Below are 20,545 nucleotides of genomic sequence, written 5' to 3'. Positions count from 1 at the left end.
GAAGGGGGTGACAGGATGGGTGAAGTGGATGATGGGGATAGGGGAGGGCACTTATTCTGATGAGTACTAGGCAATGTGTGAAATTGCTGAATCACTACATTGTACACCTGAAACTAATAAAACACTCTATGTTAACTGGAATTAAAATAAAAACTTAAATAAAATAGTTAATTTTATGTTTTGTGAATCTCACTTCAATTCAAAATAAGGGGACAAGAATATAACAGAAAAGTGTTAGCCAAAAAAGCTTGTGTGGCGATATTAAAATCAAACAAAACAGATCACAGCAAATGAATCAAAAAGGTTGGTCTTACATGAGTGTAGAAACAATCAAATATAATATTAACAAATTAAATTCAAGAGTAAAAAAAAGTTTTAAAATATAATAGAATATTAAAAGAATATAACTAAGTAGAGATTTACTCCAAGATCACAAGAATGATTCAACATTAGATTTCCTAATATGATTCACTCCATTAGCAAATTAAGGGACATAAAACCCTGGAGGATCACATTGATAAACACTCCTCCCCCCAAATTCTATCTTCTAAATTCAATAATCGTTTTTGATTAAAATAGGTACAAGTTAAACTTCCCTTCCTTAACTCAATAAAGAATATCTACCAGAACCTGTAGTTAAACCTGTCCTATCATTAACACATTGGAAACAGCCCAACTAAAGTTATGAGCCAGCCAAGGACACTCATATCATCCCAATCATTCAACATTACACTGGTAGTCCCAACCTATGCAATAATGAAAAAAAAAAGAAAAGTATAAATATAAAAAGGAAAAGAAAATCCAGGGTGCCTGGGTGGCTCAGTTGGTTAAGGGTCTGCTTTTGGCTCAGGTCATGATCCTGGGGTCCTGGGATCGAGCCCCACATTGGGCTCCTCACTTAGCAGGGAGTCGTCTTCTCCCTCTGCCCCTCTGCCCACCTTGTGTTCTCCCTCTCATGTTCTAATAAACAAATAAAATCTTTAAAAAAAGAGAAAAAGAAAACAATCCTTATTCACAGATACTACTATAATTTACTTATAACATAAATAAAACTATTAGAACTAGTAACTCAAATAAGATGGCTACACACAAAATTGAAATAAGAAAAATAACAGCTTCCTTATAAACCACAAATAATCAGAAATTTATAAATCCAATTAATTTTTGACAAATCTCCCTTATCAAAATTGAGAATTCTTAATTCTAGTAAGAAATAATAAGGGGTGCGTGGGTGGTTCAGTCAGTTGGGCGTCTACCTTCTGCTCAGGTCACAATCCCAGGGTCCTGGGATTGAGCCCTATGAGCTGGGCTCCCTACTCAGTGGGGTATCTGCTTGTCCCTCTCCTTCTGCCCCTCCCCCCACTCAGGCTCTCTCTCGCTCTCTCTCTCTCTCAAATAAATAAATATTTTTAAAAACCACATAAGATTCATCTGGAAAAAACTTAGGACTTCAAGAGCATAAATAGACACAAATAAATAGAGACATACAATATTCCTAGATTATAAGATTCAATATCATATTAATTTATAATATTAATTATAATTATATTAATTTATAAATTATCAAATTAACTTATAAATTTAATACAACTCAATCAAAGTTGTAAGAGGGTTTAAGGAACACTGATTCTGAAAATCACTTGTATTAGTGTAAATATACTAGAATAGCAAAGAAATACAAAAATCCATAAGACTTTACTGGATATTAAAATTCATGATGAAGCTACAGTAATTAAAAGGGCTTGGAATTGACTCAGGAATAGAACACATTAGGGTCAAGAAATAGTTACACATATATGGTAATATGATATGATTAATGGTGAGACTACATATCCATTTGGGGAAAAAAGGTGAAATCACATTCTTACCTTATACACACAAAAGGAACTTATGGCTTAAGATGGTAAATACTTATAACACTAAAAAAAAATTCTACTATATTTTCTTCAGATATCTGCATAATCCTGGGGGTAGGGAAGCCATGTTTAAGCAAAGTGAAGACTAAATAAAGATAACAGTTTAAAGATTTTATTTATTTATTTAGAAAGCATCCAAGGGAGGGAGAGAATCTCAAGCAGACTCCATCCTGAGCATAGAGCCTGATGTGGGGCGCGATCTCACAACCCTGAGATCATGACCTGAGCCGAAATCAAGAGTCTGACACTTAACCAACTGAGCCATCCAGGCACCCCAAAGATAACAGTTTAGATTTCATGCAAATTAGAAACTTATTTTGATGAAAATGGCATGATTGATGCTATTAACAAGCGACAGAGAAAATTAATACCCATAGTATATAGAAAACTTATAAACAGCAAAGAACATAGAAAAATATCAAGATATTATTAAATGATGAAATAGTTGCAGAATTTATGTAACATACTCATATACAGAAAAAGGTCTGAGAGAAATGTGAATGGTAAGTACGTCAAGGCAGGTGGGTAGATGAGGGGTGGCATGAAGAATGTAGGTTAGCAGAGACTTTCAGTTTTCATTCTATATATAAATGATTTGAAATTTATCTTTACAATGAGCACTTATTACTTTGCTGTAGGCTTAATTCCATTAACCCATAAATACATCCTCGTTATAAAAAATGTAAACCTATAAAAAGATAAGCAGTTAAAAAGCAAACAACCCATTCAAACACATTCTCCAAACCAATCTTATTTCTCTCCTGGGAGGTAATATTCATTTAAGTTTTCTCTCTCTCTTTTATATCTTTTATCGCTTCTCGGCCTTTTGGCTAAGATCAAGTGTAGTCTCTCTCTTTTATATCTTTAAAACATTTTTTAAAGAAAGAAAGAGCCTGGGCGCCTGGGTGGCTCAGCTGGTTAAGCGACTGCCTTCGGCTCAGGTCATGATCCTGGAGTCCCGGGATCGAGTCCCACATCGGGCTCCCTGCTCAGCAAGGGGTCTGCTTCTCCCTCTGCCCTCTTCCCTCTCGTGCTCTCTGTCTCTCATTCTCTCTCTCTCAAATAAATAAATAAAATCTTTAAAAAAAAAAAAAAAAGAAAGAAAGAAAGAGCCGTTTTAGATGAAGTGGAAAAAACAAGCAGTTACCAAAAGAAGAAATAAACGGTTGATGAGCATATTTAAAATATTCAACTTTAATAATCACAGAAATGCAGGGTGCCTGGGTGGCTCAGTTGGTTAAGCGACTGCCTTTGGCTCAGGTCATGATCCTGGAGTCCCGGGATCGAGTCCCGCATCGGGCTACCTGCTCAGCAGGGAGTCTGCTTCTCCCTCTCCCGCTCCCCCCTCTTGTGCTCTTTCTCTCTCTCACTCTCTCTCTCAAATAAATAAATAAAATCTTTAAAAAATAATAATAATAATCACAGAAATGCAAATAAAAACAATTTGTTCTTTTTCACATGTCCGGGGTCCCCTAAATATCAGCTGATGTTCTTTCTGACTAATGGTGTCTATGCCAAACTAGTTTTTATTATTTTGAGTATCTCCCACTCCAACAAAATTGGCAAATAAAAAGAAAGTTTGAGTATTTGCAGAAACAAACCCTGTTACACACTGAAATACCACTAGAGGAAATGCAAATCAGTATAAACTTTTCTGTACATCTTGGCAGCAGAATCAAAAGTCTTAAAAACACATATGCTAAACCACCAAAAAAAACCCCTATTAGAACCAATAAATGACATCATCAAAATTATAGGATACAAGATCAAGGATACAGAACTCAATTGGATTTCTATGATCTAATAATGAACAGTGTGAAAATGAAATTAAGAAAATAATTCCATTTGCAAGAGCATCAAATAGAATAAAATACTTAGGAATAAATTTAACAAAAGAAAAACAAGACCTGTGTGCTGAAAACTACAAAACATTGTTGAAAGAAATTAGAGAAAACCTAATTAAATGGGAAGACATCCCATGTTCATGAATTGGAAAATTTAATTTTGTTAAGATGGCAATACTCCCCAAATTGATCTATAGATTCAACACAATCCATATTGAAATTTCAGCTGCCCCTTTTTGCAGAAATTGACAAACTGATACTAAAATTCATATGGAAATTCAAGGCACCCAGGATAGCCAAAAAACAATTTTGAAAAAACAAAAATTTGGCACACTCACAACTTCTGATTTCAAAACTTTCTACAAAGCTACAGTAATCAGTATAGTGTGGTACTGGCCAAAAGACACAGATCAATGGAATAGAACTGAGAATCCAGAAATACACCCTTATACTACATTTGATTTTTGACAAGGGTGCCAAGACAATTCAATGAGAGAAAAATAGTCTTTTCAACAAATGGTGCTGGGACAATTAGCTATCCATATGGAAAAGAATCAACTTAGACCCCTATCTCACACTATATAAATGTAACTCAAAATGCATCACAGACTCAAAGGTAAGACAAAACTATACAACTTTTAGGAGAATACATAAAAGTAAATCTTCATGACCTTGGGTTAAGAAAGTCTTCTCAGATACGATATCAAAAGCATAAGCCACAAAAGAAAAAAAAATATATAAATTGGACTTTATCAAATTAAGAATCTTTGCACTTCAAAGGACACCATCACATAAAGTGAAAAGACAACCCACAGCATGGTAGAAAAATATCTGCAAATCATCTATCTGATAAAAGACTTGTATCCAGAATATGTAAAGAGCTCTTACAACTCAACAATAATTTTTTAAACGGCAAGGGATTTGAATAGACATTTCCCCAAAGAAGATATACAAGTGACCAATAAGCATATGAAGAGCTGCTCAACATCATTAGTCGTTAGAGAAATACAAACCAAAACCACAATGAGATACCACTTCACACCCTGTAGGATGCCCAGAATCAAAAAGACAGAAAATAATCTTAGTGAGGATGTAGAGAAATTGGATCTCGGATTGCTGGCCAGATTGTAGTGTAGTGCAGCCACTTTGAAAACAGTCTAGCAGTGCTTCAAGCTATTAAACAAAGAGTTACCCTATGACTCAGTCATTCCATTCCTACGTAAGTCCCCAAGAGAAGTGAAAACATATGTCCACAAAAAAACTTTGTTCATGAAGGTTCATAGCAGCATTATTCATAATAGCCAAAATGTGGAAACAACCCAAATGTCCATCAATTGATGAATAAACAAAATAATATATATATAAAACAACGGAATATTATTTGGCAAAAAAAGGAATGAAGTACTGATACATACTATAGCATGGATGACCACTGAAAGCATTATACTAAGTAAAGGAAACCAGACAGAAAGGGCCGCATATTATAGGGCCATTTTTGTGAAATGTCCAGAATAGCCAAATCTAGAGACAGAAAGTACACTAGTGGTTACCAAGGGCTGAGAGGAGGGAAAAATAAGAAGTAACTGCTAATAGGTATGGGGTTTCTTTCTAAGGCGACAAATATGTTCTAAAATAGTAGTACAACTCTGTGAGTACCCTAAAAATCCTTGAATTGTACATGTTAAAAAGGTCGATTTTATGATCTATCTCCATAGAGCTGCTTTTTAAGAATGGATATGCTAAATTTAACTCACAGAACTCTACACTAAAAAGGGTGAATTTTCCTGGATACCTCAATAAATTTGACTTTAAAGAAAATTCATAGACTTTTTATTCAATTCTAAGTACTCATCCTTAGAAAGCACTAAAGAACCACCAGAAAGAGTCAGCATAAAGGAAGTTTGTTACATTTTTAAAGGAAAGAAACATAACCTGAACAGTAGGGGCCTGGATATTTATGGAATACTATGTGGCTATTAAGAATGTCATAAGAAATTAATTATTAATGAGGAAAGGTAATTTATCAGGACTCAGCAGGACACCCGGCACTTTCAGATTGGGTAATCCAAGTTGAGTTTAATAAAGGTGTTATTTATAAAGCAGGGTGCAGGAAAACCACATAGGAGAATACATTAAAGTGTAGGGCCTGGCGATGGTGAGCAGCTGGAAGTGAATGGCCGTCAGAGTCAGGGAAAACAGCTGTGTGCAGAGGGTTGCCAGACAGCCCGCCTTGCATGGAGGGACACAGTCAACCTGCTGAAAGTCAGCAGGGAGGGATCCCAGGGACTGAATACCCAGAACCTGCTCCCCTTTTCACCCCCCAGTCCCCTGCAGGTACCAGTTTTGGATGAATCCAGTCAAACATCAGAGGGGAGCCCCTTGAGACAGTCCATGCAAGTCAGCCTTCAGGGTGGAGAGCAGAGTGGAGAAGGGTGTAGAGTGGATGTGAGAGACAAATGGGAGATATCCAGCACAGATGGCCACAGCAGTAAATGAAAGAATAGTTTACAAGTGACTGCATCCAAAAAAATTACAGAAAAATGATACATAACCACTTGAAAAATTCTGGAATGCTTTATTCCAAGCGCTAAATAGTGATTCACTCAGAGTTCCTTTACAGTGGTGCTGTTGGCAATTGGTAAAGCAATTCATTGTTGGGACTGTCTCATGCACTTCAGGACATTTAGCGACCCTGACCCCCAGGGCACTAAACACCAGTAGAAGCTTCAGGTATTACAATAAACAATTTTTTTTTTTTTAAATCCTATCCACTCCTAGTACCATGCCTGTTAGGAACCACCATGGGTGCTAGAATGACAGGGGGTTTTTCTTAACTACATTTTTCTATTTTTTCTACAAAGACTAGGTATTGTTTTGTGAAATGGAAACTATGTTCACTGTTGTTGTGTTTTTAAGAATTCAACAGGATAGTATGATTTAGATTCCAGCTCTCAGTAAACTCTATTCGTCCTTCCCCACCTAAGTCTGCTCATGACAGTAAGCATACGAAAGGTGACCTAAATTATTACACGGATGCTGTAATTCATTTCGAAGTCACCAATAACAGGAAGAGTGCAATTAACTCAGCTTCTGACAAATCACTTTAATTCTTCAAGTACTCGTAATTGTCATAAGATCACAGCACCCTACAAGTCACAGGTCAAGTATTGGATTGCTTCTACCTTGTTATAAAACTTTAAACAGAAGGAAATGACTACAATTTGGTTTCAACACAATGTTACATTGGCACAGCCCGAAGTGTTTGAGTAGGTTAGTTACCACCACTCACTCGTGGGGGAAAGCCAGGGCTAGCGAATTTGACAACAGATTTGGGGAAACATTGTTCTCTATTACTTCATTTCTCCCAGATTCAAGCAGAAAGTCAGTCTTAGCAATTCTTTGTCTCGATATTTGGGGTTTTTTTTAAGGCAGAAAGTAATATTCTTCTGGGGACAGGTCTATCTTAATGCCAGCGCGGGGACAGCAATAGTTTGAAACCTGCTCCCCTCACCCCCCATAAAGAATCAGTGGTACCGGATTGCATTACCTCCAAGAAACCAGCCACGATAAGCCACATCCTGATTTAGACATCAAAACATGAACAAAAAAGTATCTTAGATCAAGAAAGCATATATCATTTAAGATGATCCTTCACATTTTTTATTTTAGAAGTTCTCCTAACTTAAAAAAGTATTTTTAGTTTAATAGCTTTACACTACTGATAATAATTTAAACCAGCAGAACTTCGTGGAAAGATAATTTCAGAATATGTAACAAAACCCTTAAATTTGTTCACTCTTTGACACACAATTGTACTTTAAAGAACTTTTCCTTGAAAAAATCACTGGATAAATGTGGAAAGAGGGACAAAGAAGGAAAATTGCTATAGCACTGGCTAGGCTAGTAAAACCTAGACACACGTTAGGTTTTATTTTTTTTGAACTTTTAGTTTTCTTTTGAGAGAGAGAGTGCACGTGTGTGCTGTGGATGAGCAGGGCAGGGGAGGGGGGGCGGCGGAGAGACAGAGGGTGAGGGAGAGAGAGAGAGAGAATCCCAAGCCAGCTCCACACTCAGCACAGAGCCCAGTGCAGGCTCGATCCCACAACCCTGAGATCCGAGCCAAAATCAAGAGGCAGACACCCAACCAACTGAGCCACCCAGGCACCCCCAAAACATGAAAATGGAGGAAATCAAATACGGTACTTCCTTACAACAGAAACTATAATAATTGAGAAATCCGAGATCCTGAGAAATGCTTATGGCATGGTAATTGAACACAGCATGTCCGAGCCCATGTGTAAAATTACAAGAAAATATATGCATTTAAAAAAAGGGTAAAAGGGGTTTCAGAAAAAAAACCGAAAACAGAAAGGCAAAAATCAATTTAAAAAAATCTCCTTACACATACATGAGCTTTCCTGATTGAAAGAAGACATGAGGTCCTCATTATAATGGAAGAAAATGGACTCAGAAGAAGGCACATTAGTGTGATCTGACAGATCTCTTAGGAGAAAGATCCAGAAGGGAAAGGAAAAAAAAAGGATGAAGAATTGAAATTTATGAAAACAAAAAACAGTATAGCTCGAAGATAATGGAAAACTGCCTTCAAAATTCAGCAGGAAAACAATTTCCAATCGAACATTCTTTACCTAGTCAAACTATTAATTATGTGTAACAGTCAAATCAAGGTATTTCGGAAGATGTAAATCTCAATTCACACATAATCCTTTCTCAGGAAAGGACTAAAGTCTGTGTGGTCCCCCCACTGGGAGTAAGGCAAAACAGAGAGGGGCACTGGTCAGGAGAAGCAGGGGACCCAACCCAGAAGAGAAGGGGAGAGAAAGACTCTCCAGGGTGCTGCTGCAGGAGACCCCCTGCCCAGGTGAGCAGGCCGGGTGGGAGCAGGTCAGAGGCTCCCAGAGAGGATTGGTCATGAGATGACCTCAATAGACTCCCAGATGTCTCTCACTTGCCTGATAGGAGATTTTGACAATTAAGGTAAAATTAGTGACTAAACAGCTAGAGAATGAAGAAATGGCAAAAGAAAATTACCAACTCCCGGGAAACAAACCGGGCAGGAAAGGAAAAGGGCTCATAGACCACTCAGTGGCTCAACTGTGAACAATGTCTATGGTGTCCTAAGGTCAACACTACTACACTGGTTATTAATCTAACCTAAAATATTGTGGGAGACAGGAAGGATATATGTATAATACAGGGTGGGGGGATGGGTAAAAAGTGGTCTGAGAGGGCTAAAGCCTCTTCTCTCAGAGAGGGAAGCCAGTGGATAACACCTACAACTGGGGGGAAAAACAATCAAGGAACCGATTATAAACATTTATGGCTCTAAGAGATTTGCAAGTGAGGAGACGCTGGGGCAAACTTACAACTCTGTAACACTGACTCTTTAAAACATGTGCATATATAGTTGTCAAAAATAAAAATTGAACTATTGTAGTGGCATGGGTAATTTTTCTCACCTGTTTTTCCATCTTAAAAAAAATTTATTGAGATCTAAAAAGATACATGCCAAAATATCAACCACTCGTGGTTATTTCTAACCACGAGTGGTTGATATTCTATTTCTAATGGATTGTGGGCCATTTACATTTTGTCCTTCACTTTTCTATTTTCTGCAAAAGCATGGAACATAGAGCACATTGGGCAGAAATCAGAAAACAAGAGGCATTTTACTTCATTCCTGATCCGAATCCACCCTTCGGGAGAAGCCCCCATCTCTGGCTTTAGCTCTGTTTGTTCTGCTCAAGCAGGGGAGTCTGCCAACTACTTCATTCACACAGCAAATATTTGTCGAATTCCTATAAGCCAGGCCCTGCAAGGTGAGTCCCATACCTTAGTTTTTTTTATTGGGTCTCCTGAAGTCCTCAATACCAGCTGCGGGACCCAGCTGGGGGCTGAGCTGAGCCAACGCTTCTCCAACTTTATGCGCAGGGGAATCGATTCAGTAGATCCGGGGTGGGGTCTGAGACTTCGAGGAGCAAGGAAGCTACTTGATGTACACAGGTTTTGTTGGGGGCTTCTCGGAGAAAGCATCTGAGTCTTCTGCCACGTCTGTACCACCATAGCTCACATTCTCTAACCCCACATAAGCTAGATTTCAACTCCACAAATGTGTAAATGAATGTGTGTGACATATGATGGAAAGGGGGCTGGTTAGACAGCTGGTAAGGATACCCCTTAGCAGTTAAGAGCAGGGCCCTGGAGTCAGGCTGGCCTGGGGTTGAATCGCAGTCCCACCAGCCCCAGGTGTGACTGACTTCCGCTCTCTATGTCTCAGTTTCTTCCCATGTAAAATGGAATAACTAAAGCCACCTGTACAGGGTAGGGCTGTTGTGTGGGGTACATGAGGGCACAAAGGCATTTAAAGGTCTTGAGGGGATACATGAGGGCACAAAGGCATTTAAAGGTCTTGAGGGGACTCCGGCCCATGATGAGGACAATAAACAGTAGCCATCACTAGCTGTTAATAGGGCTCCAGCCAAGAAGGATTGGCTGGGACTTCAGGAGAAATCACTTGATCTCTCAGCCTCCATGTCCTATGAAGAGGAGAATGCCCATGCCAGGCCTCCTCCCCAGGAATGTTCTGAGCCTAAACCAGGCAGGAAAACTTCTGGTCCTCAACGGGGCTGAAGCCCTCAGATTTTACTCAGGAAAAGTTTCTTAATTCACCTCAATTTTACTACCAGGGAGATAAATAGGCAAAGAAAAAAGTCCCCTCCGCTCCCCTATATTTTAGAAAGCTTTGCTTTTAGGGAGGAGCCATCCACGTGGAGATCAGGCAAGGGAGGCATCAGGTGTCCATGACAGTCATTAAAACAAACCCCACGCCCGCCAAGCATCCCGCTCCCAAGAGACGCCACGACCACCGAGAGGGCCCAGCAAGTCGGGTCTCTCCCCCAGCAGACATCCTGAGGGTCACGACCCTCTTGCCCAAGAGAGCGCAGGTGATCGGGCCTCGCTCGGAGAGGGGGTCTCTGAGTTTTGCACTCTGGGAAGAAGGCGAGACTGAGCAAAAAGGGTTCCCTGGAAGCGGATCTGCGGAGGCACGACGCCCGGGTCCACCAGCGCCGCCCCCCCCACCTCCCCGCGCGCGCTCGGCACTCACGATCTCCGCCACGATGAGAAGCCCGGGCAGGGTGCGGAGGAACTCCCGGTCGTAGGCGAAGCTGCTGCTGCTGGTGGAAAAGTTCTCGGCGAAGGAGCTGGCAGTGGTGGTGACGGTCTGCGAGCGGGCGCGCTGCGGCTCCTCCATCGCCGCGCCTCGGCCGGGCTGGCCCCTCCTCGGGGACCCCCCGCGCGTCTGGCGGTGGACGCGCGGCCCGGAGCCCTGGGGACACCGGCGGGGGGGAGGGGAGCGCGGCGGGCGCGGGGAGCGAGGCGCGCCGGGGGCACCCCCCGGGGCCAGTCCCACTGCGGCGCGTGTCGTGCTAGTGCGCGGCTTCCCCCGCTCCTCGGCGCGGGGCTCTCGGGCTGCGCTGGGGCCCCCGAGGAGGAGGAGACCGCGCGAGGGGAGAGCGCCGGACGGCCGAGCTAGGCGCCGGAGGCCGGGAGGAGGGGAGGGGGCGTGGAGAGGGGCGGGCGCGAGGCGGACTGGAGAAGGACCGCCCCGCGGAGGCGCCGCGGGCCGGAGCCCTCTTCACCTGTTGCCCGGGACCGTGCGGCCGGGGTCGCGGGACGGGCGGCGCGGAGGAGAGGGCGCGGGGGTCCCGGGCGCCTGCCGCAGCCGGCCCGCCCAACCTCCGCCAGGCCCCACCCCCTCGCGCCGGCCGCTCCGCTGACCTGTCTCCTTCCACCTGGCGGCGGGGCCCGGGCTGCGCGGCCCCGGGGAAAGCGAGGCCCCTGAGGGGCTCCGAGGCTGCGGGAAACACCCCCTGCGCGATAACAGAGGCCGAGGGTCGGGGGGTGACTCGAACGCGAGAAAGAGCGGCCGGACCTTCGACCCGAGATCGATGCGAGGCCGCCGCGACTGCCCGGGAGCCGGCCTGAGCTTCTCCCCCTCCCTCTGCGGCCGCCACCGAGGGCCGGCGTTATTTCCTGCCCCTCCTGTCGGGAACAATTTGAGGAACCAAGCTAATCGCTGGGCTTCGAGGGCGAGACTTTTCCAGGCGCTCGCAGTGGCTCTATCGGGGATTCATGGAGTCTAGGTGACGGCGCCTGGCCCGGAGACTGGACGGGGGAGTTTTGGGGGGGGGGTCCCCGGTCACGACCATCCCGTCGTACTCGGAAGGAAATGTTTGGGGGGGGGTGGAAGGTTGAAAGGTGTGGGTTATGTCAAATGGGCTGTGCTTTTCTGGGATGGGGGAGGGGATGAGGGTGCCGCGTGAGTGAGACAGCTTGTTACAGGGTCAAGTTAGACCTGAGCTCCAACGCGGCACTTGCATGTTTCAGCTGTATGACCGTGAGCCAGTGGGCTCCACCCCTTTCGGCCTCAGTCGTGCCACCTGTAAAATGCAGGCTCTGAGAGACTGGTCCTCTCGCCAAAAAGAGGATCTTCTGGGTGGTCCCTCCCTCTCTTTTGTAAAAGGCTGGCTGGCAAGAACCGAATTTTATTCGGAAGCCACCAAAAGGAAAGGAATAATAATTTGGTCACAAAGAGAGGGTTGCTTCCAGGTCACAGGAAAGGCCTTCCCTCTGATCTGCTCCAAGACAGATCAAAAAAGAGGTCAGAAGGGACATTTTATTCACCATGTCCTATCAGGTGAGGAGAAAGAAAAACTAAATCTAATAAAACAAGGAATTCGTTTCTTTTTAAGTATAGGGCCTTTTCAGGATGACCTCAGGGAGTAAAAGTTAAGGCTTCAACAGCATTATAAAGATGAGGATTTGGAGAAATTCCACCCATGAGAGTTTACTAAGCACCTTGTGCTGGTGGGTAAATGCAACAAAAATGGAAATAAATCTCCCCTAGAGCAATGGTTCTCTCACCTAGGAATTTGTCAGAAATGCAAATTCTCAAGCCCCACCCTAGATCCACTGAGTCAGAAATTCTGAGGACAGAGCCCAAGAAGCTGTGCTTGAACTGGCCCTCTAAGGGACTCTGATACACACTTTAGTTTGAGAGCTTCTGCTTTAGAGAACCTGGCCATGCAGCTGGGGAGATCAGGGGTGCACATAGAAAGTGGCTGGGAAAAAGTCTATCGCATCATGCATGACATTTAGTGAATGCAGGAAGACAGGAAGGAAGTCTAGACAACTCTATTTCTGTAATACAAAGGACAATTCCTTCTCCAAAAAAAAAAAAAAAAAAAAAACCCTTGGGCCCAGGTGAATTTCAAAATTCAGATTTTTTTTTTATTTTAAAAAGGTAAAATATACACAGACCATATCCTACATAACACCCTTGGTGAGGTCTAGAGTGGCACTTTCATTAAATGCAGTCATTTTCTGCAATAAAAAATATATAAATGACGTAAGTGTGTGTTTGGGTTATCTCTTGCAATGTAACAAATGCTCCCAAAACATTAGTGGTTTAAAATAACAACCATCTTATTTACTCATGAATCTGGGGGTCAGGAATTTGGGCAGGGTTTGGCTGACAGTTTCTTCTGCTCTGTGTTGTGTTGCATGGAGTCGTTCACTCAGCAGCTTTCAGCTGGTGGCTGGGCAGTTCTAGAGAGTCCAGAAAGGCTTTGCTGACATTCTGTTGGCTCCCATTCTGGCACTTCAGTGCTCCTCTGTGTAGCCTCTCTCTCTTCATGAAACCTGGGTGTCCTCACAGTATGGTAGGCTCAGAGTAGCTGGACTTCTCCATGGCGACTGTCTTCCAGAACATTCCAAGAGGGGCAAAAGCAGAAGTTGTAGATGTCTTAGGGCCCAGCCTTGAGAGCTACACAGAATCATTTCCAGCACATTCTATTGGTCAAGGTCAGTGACAAGAGCAGCCTAGATTCAAACGGGGGAAAGAGATACCACCTCTGGCTGGGAGAAGCAGAAAAGAATGGTGGCCATCTTTTGATCCATGAAGTAGGATTAAAAAAGACCATAAATATCATCACATCAGTTTAGGTCACGTTTTCCATAAAATAAATTTTCTACAAACTTAAGAAGAAAATATTAGTTTTCAGCCTTTTAAATTCCAGAATTGCAAAGAAGCAATTACACCCTGGATGCTGACAAATGGGCTGCCCCTTTCCAACTGCTGCCTAAGTTGAGGTGCTCCTCTTCTGCCTGGAACCCTCCTGATCTGTATTCCTTCCTCCAGTAATACCGTTATCCAAACTCCCCTCCTTCTTCCTGCCAGAATTATTATCCTGAAATCCCAGGCTCAAAGCTGGCCTTGCGTTCCACTGTGCACATTGTAAGGGCTTCTATAGGGTGCCTCAACCGGTCTCTTCCCAACCAGTCTAGAATGCTTCCCATTCCAGCCCCACATACATTTTCATATGTCTCTGTAGGTGTGACCACTTTATAACCAGCTTTACTCTCAGCCTAGAAAGCTTCCTACCACGGTGCCTGGGTGGCTCAGTCCTTAAGCGTCTGCCTGCAGCTCAGGTCATGATCCCAGGGTCCTGGGATCAAGCCCTGAATCTTGGGCTCCCTGCTCCGAGGGAAGCCCGCTTCTCCCTCTCCCACTCCCCCTGCTTGTGCTCCCTCTCTCGTTGTGTCTCTCTCTGTCAAATAAATAAAATCTTAAAAAAAAGAAAGAAAGCTTCCTACCTTCACCCACAGCTCAAAATCTGCATCCTTCAAAATCCAGCTCAACAGCCTCCTTTTTCTTTGATTTCCTCTGGATAGCCATAAAGCTTGTTCTTTTCTTCTTGGCCTCAGAATTCATTAATTTTGTGCACTTCTCTTTTCCACTTCTTGAGGGTCTATGAACGAACCTTTTTTGCCTCCCCCCAGCCATAGGAAGTATTGAATGAATATTGAAACACAACTTTATTCTTAAGTGTGGAAAAACAGCAAAGAAAGAAAAGATAGGCCCTACTCTCCCATAAAAGACTTCATGCAGAACAAAGCTTTGAGTGGGGACTTGTGGAAAGCATGTAATTGATAAAAATGGAGGAGAAAGAGCCTACAGGAACAGCCCAAGTGACATCACAGTGCCAGCATGAGCAGGCCATGTGCAAATAGATACGGAGGAATCTAAGGTGATCTGTTTGAATGGAATGAGGGAGGTGTGTGGAGTGTAATGGGGTAGAGGGTTTATCCAGAATCTGAGATATGGTTTCCATAAGACTGTATCACCCAGGGGCACGTGGGTGGCTCAGTCATTAAGCGTCATGATCCCAGCCCCACATCGGGCTCCTTGCTTGGCGGGGGGGTCTGTTTCTCCCTCTCCCTCTGCCCACCATTCCCCCTGCTTGTGCTCTCTCTCTCTCAAAATAAATGAAATAAAATCTAATAAATAAATAAAAATTTAAAAAGAAGGTATCACCCGACAAGCAAGTTTTGAGACCTAGCACTTCAAGGGTCCGCGGAGCCCAAGCCATTCCATGAGGACCCAGGACTCATCAATAATTTAATGAAATAAGTGGACACCTTGTCATTTCTACCTGCTGTTTGAGAGAGGAACAAGGGGCGTTATCATTTATAAAGTCATTTTCTTTTTTTATTATTATTGAAGTATAGCTGACATACCGTGTTATATTAGTTTCAAGTGTACAACATAGTGACTTGACAATTCTGCACACGACTTAGTGCTCACCATGATAAGTGTAACCACCATCTGTCACCATACAACGTTATTACAGTATTATTAACCATATTCCCTGTGCTGTACTTTTCATTGTTGTGACTTCTTTATTTTATAACTAGAAGTCCGTGCCTCTTAATCCCCTTTCCTATTTTGCTGATCCTCCCACCCATCTCCCCTCTGGCAACCACCAGGGTGTTCTCTGTATTTAAGAGCCTGGTTTTTTTGTTTGTTCTTTTGTTTTTTAGGTACCACATATAAATGAAATCATATGGTATTTGTCTTTCTCTGTCTGACTTTTACTTAGCATAATACCCTCTAGGTCCATCATGTTGCGGCAAATAGCAAAATTTTGTTCTTTTTTATGGCTGAGTGATAGTCTATCCATATCCATTCATCTCTTTATGGACATTTGGGCTGCTTCCATGTCTTGGCTATTGTAAATAATGCTGCAATAAACACAGGGGTACATATATCTTCAATTAGGGTTTTTGTTTTCTTTGTATACCCAGTAGTGGAATTACTGGATCATATCATAATTCTATTTTTAATTTTTTGAGGACCCTCCATACTGTTTTCCAAAGTGGCTGTACCAGCTTGCATTGCCACCAACAGTGTGTGAGGGCTCCCTTTTCTCCACATCCTTACCAACACTAGTTGTTTCTTGTCTTTTTTTTAAGATTTAAAAAAAAATTTATTTTAGAGAGCGTGCACTGGGGGGGGAGGAGCAGAAGCGGAGGGAGTCGGAGGGGGAAAGAATCTCAAGCAGAATCCATGCCCAGCGCAGAGCCTGATGTGAGGCCTGATCTCATGACCCTGAGATCACTACCCTGAGATCATGACCTGAGCCGAAACCAAGAGTCAGATGCTTAACCGACTGAGCCACCCAGATGCCCCTTTATTTCTCGTCTTTTTGATACTAGCCATTCTGACTGGTGTGAGAGAATATTTCATTCAGGTCTTGATTTGCATTTCCCTGATGATTAGTGATACTGAGCATCTTTTCGTGTGTCTGTTGGCCATCTGTATGTCTTCTTTGGAAAAATGTCTGTTCAGATCCTCTGCCCATTTTTTAATCGAATTATTTGTGTGTGTGTGTGTGTTGAAGTTTTTTTTAATATATATATTTTGGGTATTAATCCCTTATCAGACATATTATTGGCAAATATCTTTTCTCATTCAGTAAGTTGCCTTTCTGTTTTGTTGATGGTTTCCTTCACTGTGCAGAAGCCTTTATTTTGATGTAGTCCCAATGTTTACTTTTGCTTTTGTTTCCCTTGTCTGAGGAGACACATCTGTAAATATGCTGCTAAGGCTGATGCCTAGGAGATTACTGCCTATGTTTTCTTTTAGGAGTTTATGGTTTCAGGTCTCACATTTAGAACTTTAATCCATCTGAGTTTATTTTTGTGGTTGGTGTTAGAAAGTGGTCCAGCTTCATTTTTTTGCATGTAGCTGTCCAGTTTTCCCAATACCATTTATTGAAAAATCTGTCATTTCCCCAGCGTATACTCCTTTTGTTGTAGATTAATTGGCTATATAAGTGTGGGTTTATTTCTGGACTCTTTTTTCTGTCCCATTGATCTATGTGTCTATTTTTGTGCCAGGACCATACTGTTTTGATGACTATGGCTTGTAGTATGACATCTAGGATTGTGATACCCTCAGCTTTGTTCTTCTTTCTCAAGATTGCTTTGGCTATTTGGGGCCTTTTGTGATTCCCTACAAATTTTAGGATTATTTGTTCTAGTTCTCTGAAAAATGTCATAGATATTTAATAGGGATTACAATGAATCTGTAGGTTGCTTTGGGCATACAGTATGTTTTCAGAGATTCTCCAAAAGATACTATTTTCCCTTTGTAATTAAGTAACCTTGCAGTGGAGAAACCTGTGGGATACCACCAGCCATCAAAGGTACCACCAGACAGCATGAACGTCCTAATATGATACATTGAGAAGGATGCATCACTTTTGTGAATCTCTTGCCAAAATAACCCAAATTTAATCATGAGGAAAAGATTGACCAAAATTAAGGGATGTTTTAAAATTAAGTGTCGGGGCACCTGGGTGGCTCAGTCGTTAAGCGTCTGCCTTCGGCCCAGGTCATGATCCCAGGGTCCTGGGATCGAGCCCCCCATGGGGCTCCCTGCTCAGCGGGCAGCCTCTTCTCCCTCTCCCACTCCCCCTGCTTGTGTTCCCTCTCTGGCTGTGTCTCTCTCTCTGCTAAATAAATAAATAAAATCTTTAAAAAAAATAAAAATAAAAATAAATAAATAAATAAAATTAAGTGTCAAGGTCATGAAAGACAAAGAAACACTGAGGAACTATTCCACACTGCTAGAAACTAAGGAGACCTGACAGCTAAATGCAATGGGAAATCCTAGATTGGATCCTGGGTCAGAAAAAGAATAGTAGCAAGACATTTGGTAAAATCTGAATAAACTTCGTATGTTACATAACATCATTGTATCAATGTTAATTCTATGGTTATAATCCTGGTACTCTTGTTCTGTAAAATGTTAACATTTGGGGACTCTGGGTGAAAGTTTACAGCAAATCTTTATTCATTATTCATTTATTTATTTTACAACTTTTTTGTTAGTCTGAAATTATTTCAAAAGGAAAGGTTAAGATAAAAATAATTTTAATTTATGGTTGATTAAGAATAGAGTTATCTAATTCCACTTGTAGTTCACATTTTCCAAACATGTTTGATTTTGTGGTTTATCCACCCTACAACTTCCTGCCTCCCCTCCTCTTATGAACACATCCTGTAGGAAAACCAGGAGCTTGGCTGAGAAGTAAGAATGTACTTTCCACTCCAGTCCAAGAGCTACCAGGCAGTCTGGTCTGTCTTCAGTTTGAAAACAGGTGGAGATAGGGCCCAAATCCATTTGCCAATGAATCTCTGGGTCTGGGGTTTGTTTGGGTTCCAAGAGGTTCTATCTGTATGAACAGAGGTTTTAAATCCTCTGGGGTTAGGAGATAAGCTAAGACAAGTGACTCAGGCTAGATTTGTTTCAGAATGGCTTCTTGAATTGTATTCTTTTGAACCAGGCACCCTTGAGCTTAAATATTAACTTTGTAGAAAGTTCTTCAATCATACAAAGGAGTATATTCATTCCTATGTTTTTTGAAATATATGACCTCCTGGGTTTGATTTTTTATGCTTTAGTACAGAATACACACAGGAACCAGAAATATTGCACTTTCCTCTTACCATAAAGCAACATTTGGGAATCTGGGAATGCAATAAAATCAGCACCCAACTTTCAAAACTCAGTTGCGGAGGATGCAATAGGGAGTAGTGGGGTCTGTGGTGGAAAAGAGCTCTAATGCTCTGAAGGCACCACCTGGGTTTCTGCTCCACCTGATTGTTACCATGTAAGAATTTGGGCCCTAGTATCATTAGAAATCCTGATTTTTAAATATGGGCAGCTAGTGTACATTATTTTAAAACTGTATATGCCGAAACTTTGTTGGCCGAACAAGCATATCTGAGAACCATCAGTTGGTCCCATCTGATTCAGGCAAAGGGAGAAGGCCCCCTTCTTCCTCTCTAGCCCTTCAGACCCCCAGCTTCCTCTGGGAGGCCCTGTAGAGGGCTGGGGCATGCAGATTTTGTTTGTTTGTTTGTTTGTTTATGGTAGAGAGGGTGACTCTAAGAGCAGAATAGCTGCAGGGAACTCTTAAGGAGAGTGGTGAGTGAATATGAAATAAATGGAACAGTGCTAAGGGCAGAAGAGGGTTTTCTGAAGCCAAGGAAGGTTAAGATTGGGAAAAGGTAAAGGGATGCTAAGAATCAGCTTATTTAGAAGTAGGGGTTCCTGGAAAATAATAGTAATAACTAAATAGTAACTAACATATCATTGGCCTATTTTGTGTCATTCACTGGCTCAACTCCTTAAATAATTCTATGAAGTCATTGATTTAAAAAAAAATCTTAGGGGTCTTGATCTCAGTGAGAAAGATGGACTCTCCAAAGATCCTGGCTGTGTTCTTGGCTCAAGAAATATTCATCCACTGCCCACGATACGCCATGCACTGGTGCACTACACAGTTCAGTAAGACACTGTCCCTTCCCTTAGTGAAGATGTCATCAGGAGCTGGAGAATAAGCAGGGTGGGATCCCCACCAGGCCAGGGGTGGGCCCAGGGACAGCCAGCACAGGCAGAGGGCAGCAAGGTTAGCCTGGGGCCCAGAGACAGTTTCCCCAAGGAGCAGACATTTTAACTATTTGTAAGGGCCCTTCAAAGTTAGCTAAGCAAAGACTAAGGGGATAGAGAAGGAAATTCCAGGAGCAGGGATGCAACCCCCCACCCCCCATCAGGAAGCGCTGGACCAGTGTGCTTGCTGAGAGAGTGGCTAGAGGGAGTTAGAGCCCTCCTGCCCTTCCAGGGTAGAAAACAATGGGCCCTTCCTGCTCCTTCTCCATTTGGTAAATAAACATCTATTAAATTGCACGTAGCAAAGGGGAAGACATGGAGAAATTCCATCAGTGAGGATTTATGCTCATGAGGTCATACCGTATCCACTCCTGTGCGAGACACAGAGAGGTGCAGGGATGTGTGTGTGTGTGTGTGCGCGCGCCCTTATGAATGTATATATAATCTTCTTAGAGTGGTGAATAGTCAAGATCAGATACTTGAGGCTCTCTGGTCTGCAGATTTTTTACTTTTTCAGCAATGTCTTTTATAACCCAGTAGAAAATTAAATAGATGATAACACTATTTTTGCAAAACCAAAAATCAGTAAGAGGACTGGGGGGGGTGGAGGGGTGGGTACCATTCACTTTCTCCCATAAGACAGCCTAGTTGACCCCCATGCCAGATTGCAGAGTGGAAAATAACAGGTTTGCTGAAGGAAGGGACAGCTTTCCTGCAACGCATCTCACAGGGGCCTGTTTATCACATTCAAACAAGGAAACAGCACAGATCACAAGCAGACGTAAACCCACCAGAGATCTGTGTCTGAGGATGAGGCTCAAGCGACATGGACATCGGTTTCAGGGAGGAGATCCGCTCAGTTTGGAGAAGCCATTTTAGAAGTTCCAGAGAATGGTGGGAAATGGGAAGGCAGCAGCTGCTAAAAGTATCTTGTGCTTGTTAATAGTACCTTGTCAAGGCTC

The 20,545-nt window shown here is 42.5% G+C and overlaps 1 protein-coding gene and 1 pseudogene across 2 annotated transcripts in view; one reads left to right on the top strand and one right to left on the bottom strand.

Annotated features, from left to right (window-relative positions):
* Window positions 1-11,330, bottom strand: part of CMTM8 (CKLF like MARVEL transmembrane domain containing 8) — a 105,882-nt gene extending 94,552 nt beyond the window's left edge. For both annotated transcript variants that reach the window (XM_021678838.1, XM_044915835.1), the window contains exon 1: window positions 10,887-11,330. In XM_021678838.1, the coding sequence (XP_021534513.1) occupies window positions 10,887-11,033 (147 nt within the window). In that variant the 5' untranslated portion in view covers window positions 11,034-11,330. The remainder of the gene's footprint in view (window positions 1-10,886) is intronic.
* Window positions 2,727-2,868, top strand: LOC123323278 (annotated as a pseudogene).
* Window positions 11,331-20,545: the final 9,215 nt, after the last annotated feature.

Source organism: Neomonachus schauinslandi, chromosome 1 (assembly GCF_002201575.2).
Source record: "Neomonachus schauinslandi chromosome 1, ASM220157v2, whole genome shotgun sequence".
Taxonomy (NCBI): Eukaryota; Metazoa; Chordata; class Mammalia; order Carnivora; family Phocidae; genus Neomonachus; species Neomonachus schauinslandi.
This window is presented reverse-complemented; position numbering and strand designations above follow the sequence as displayed.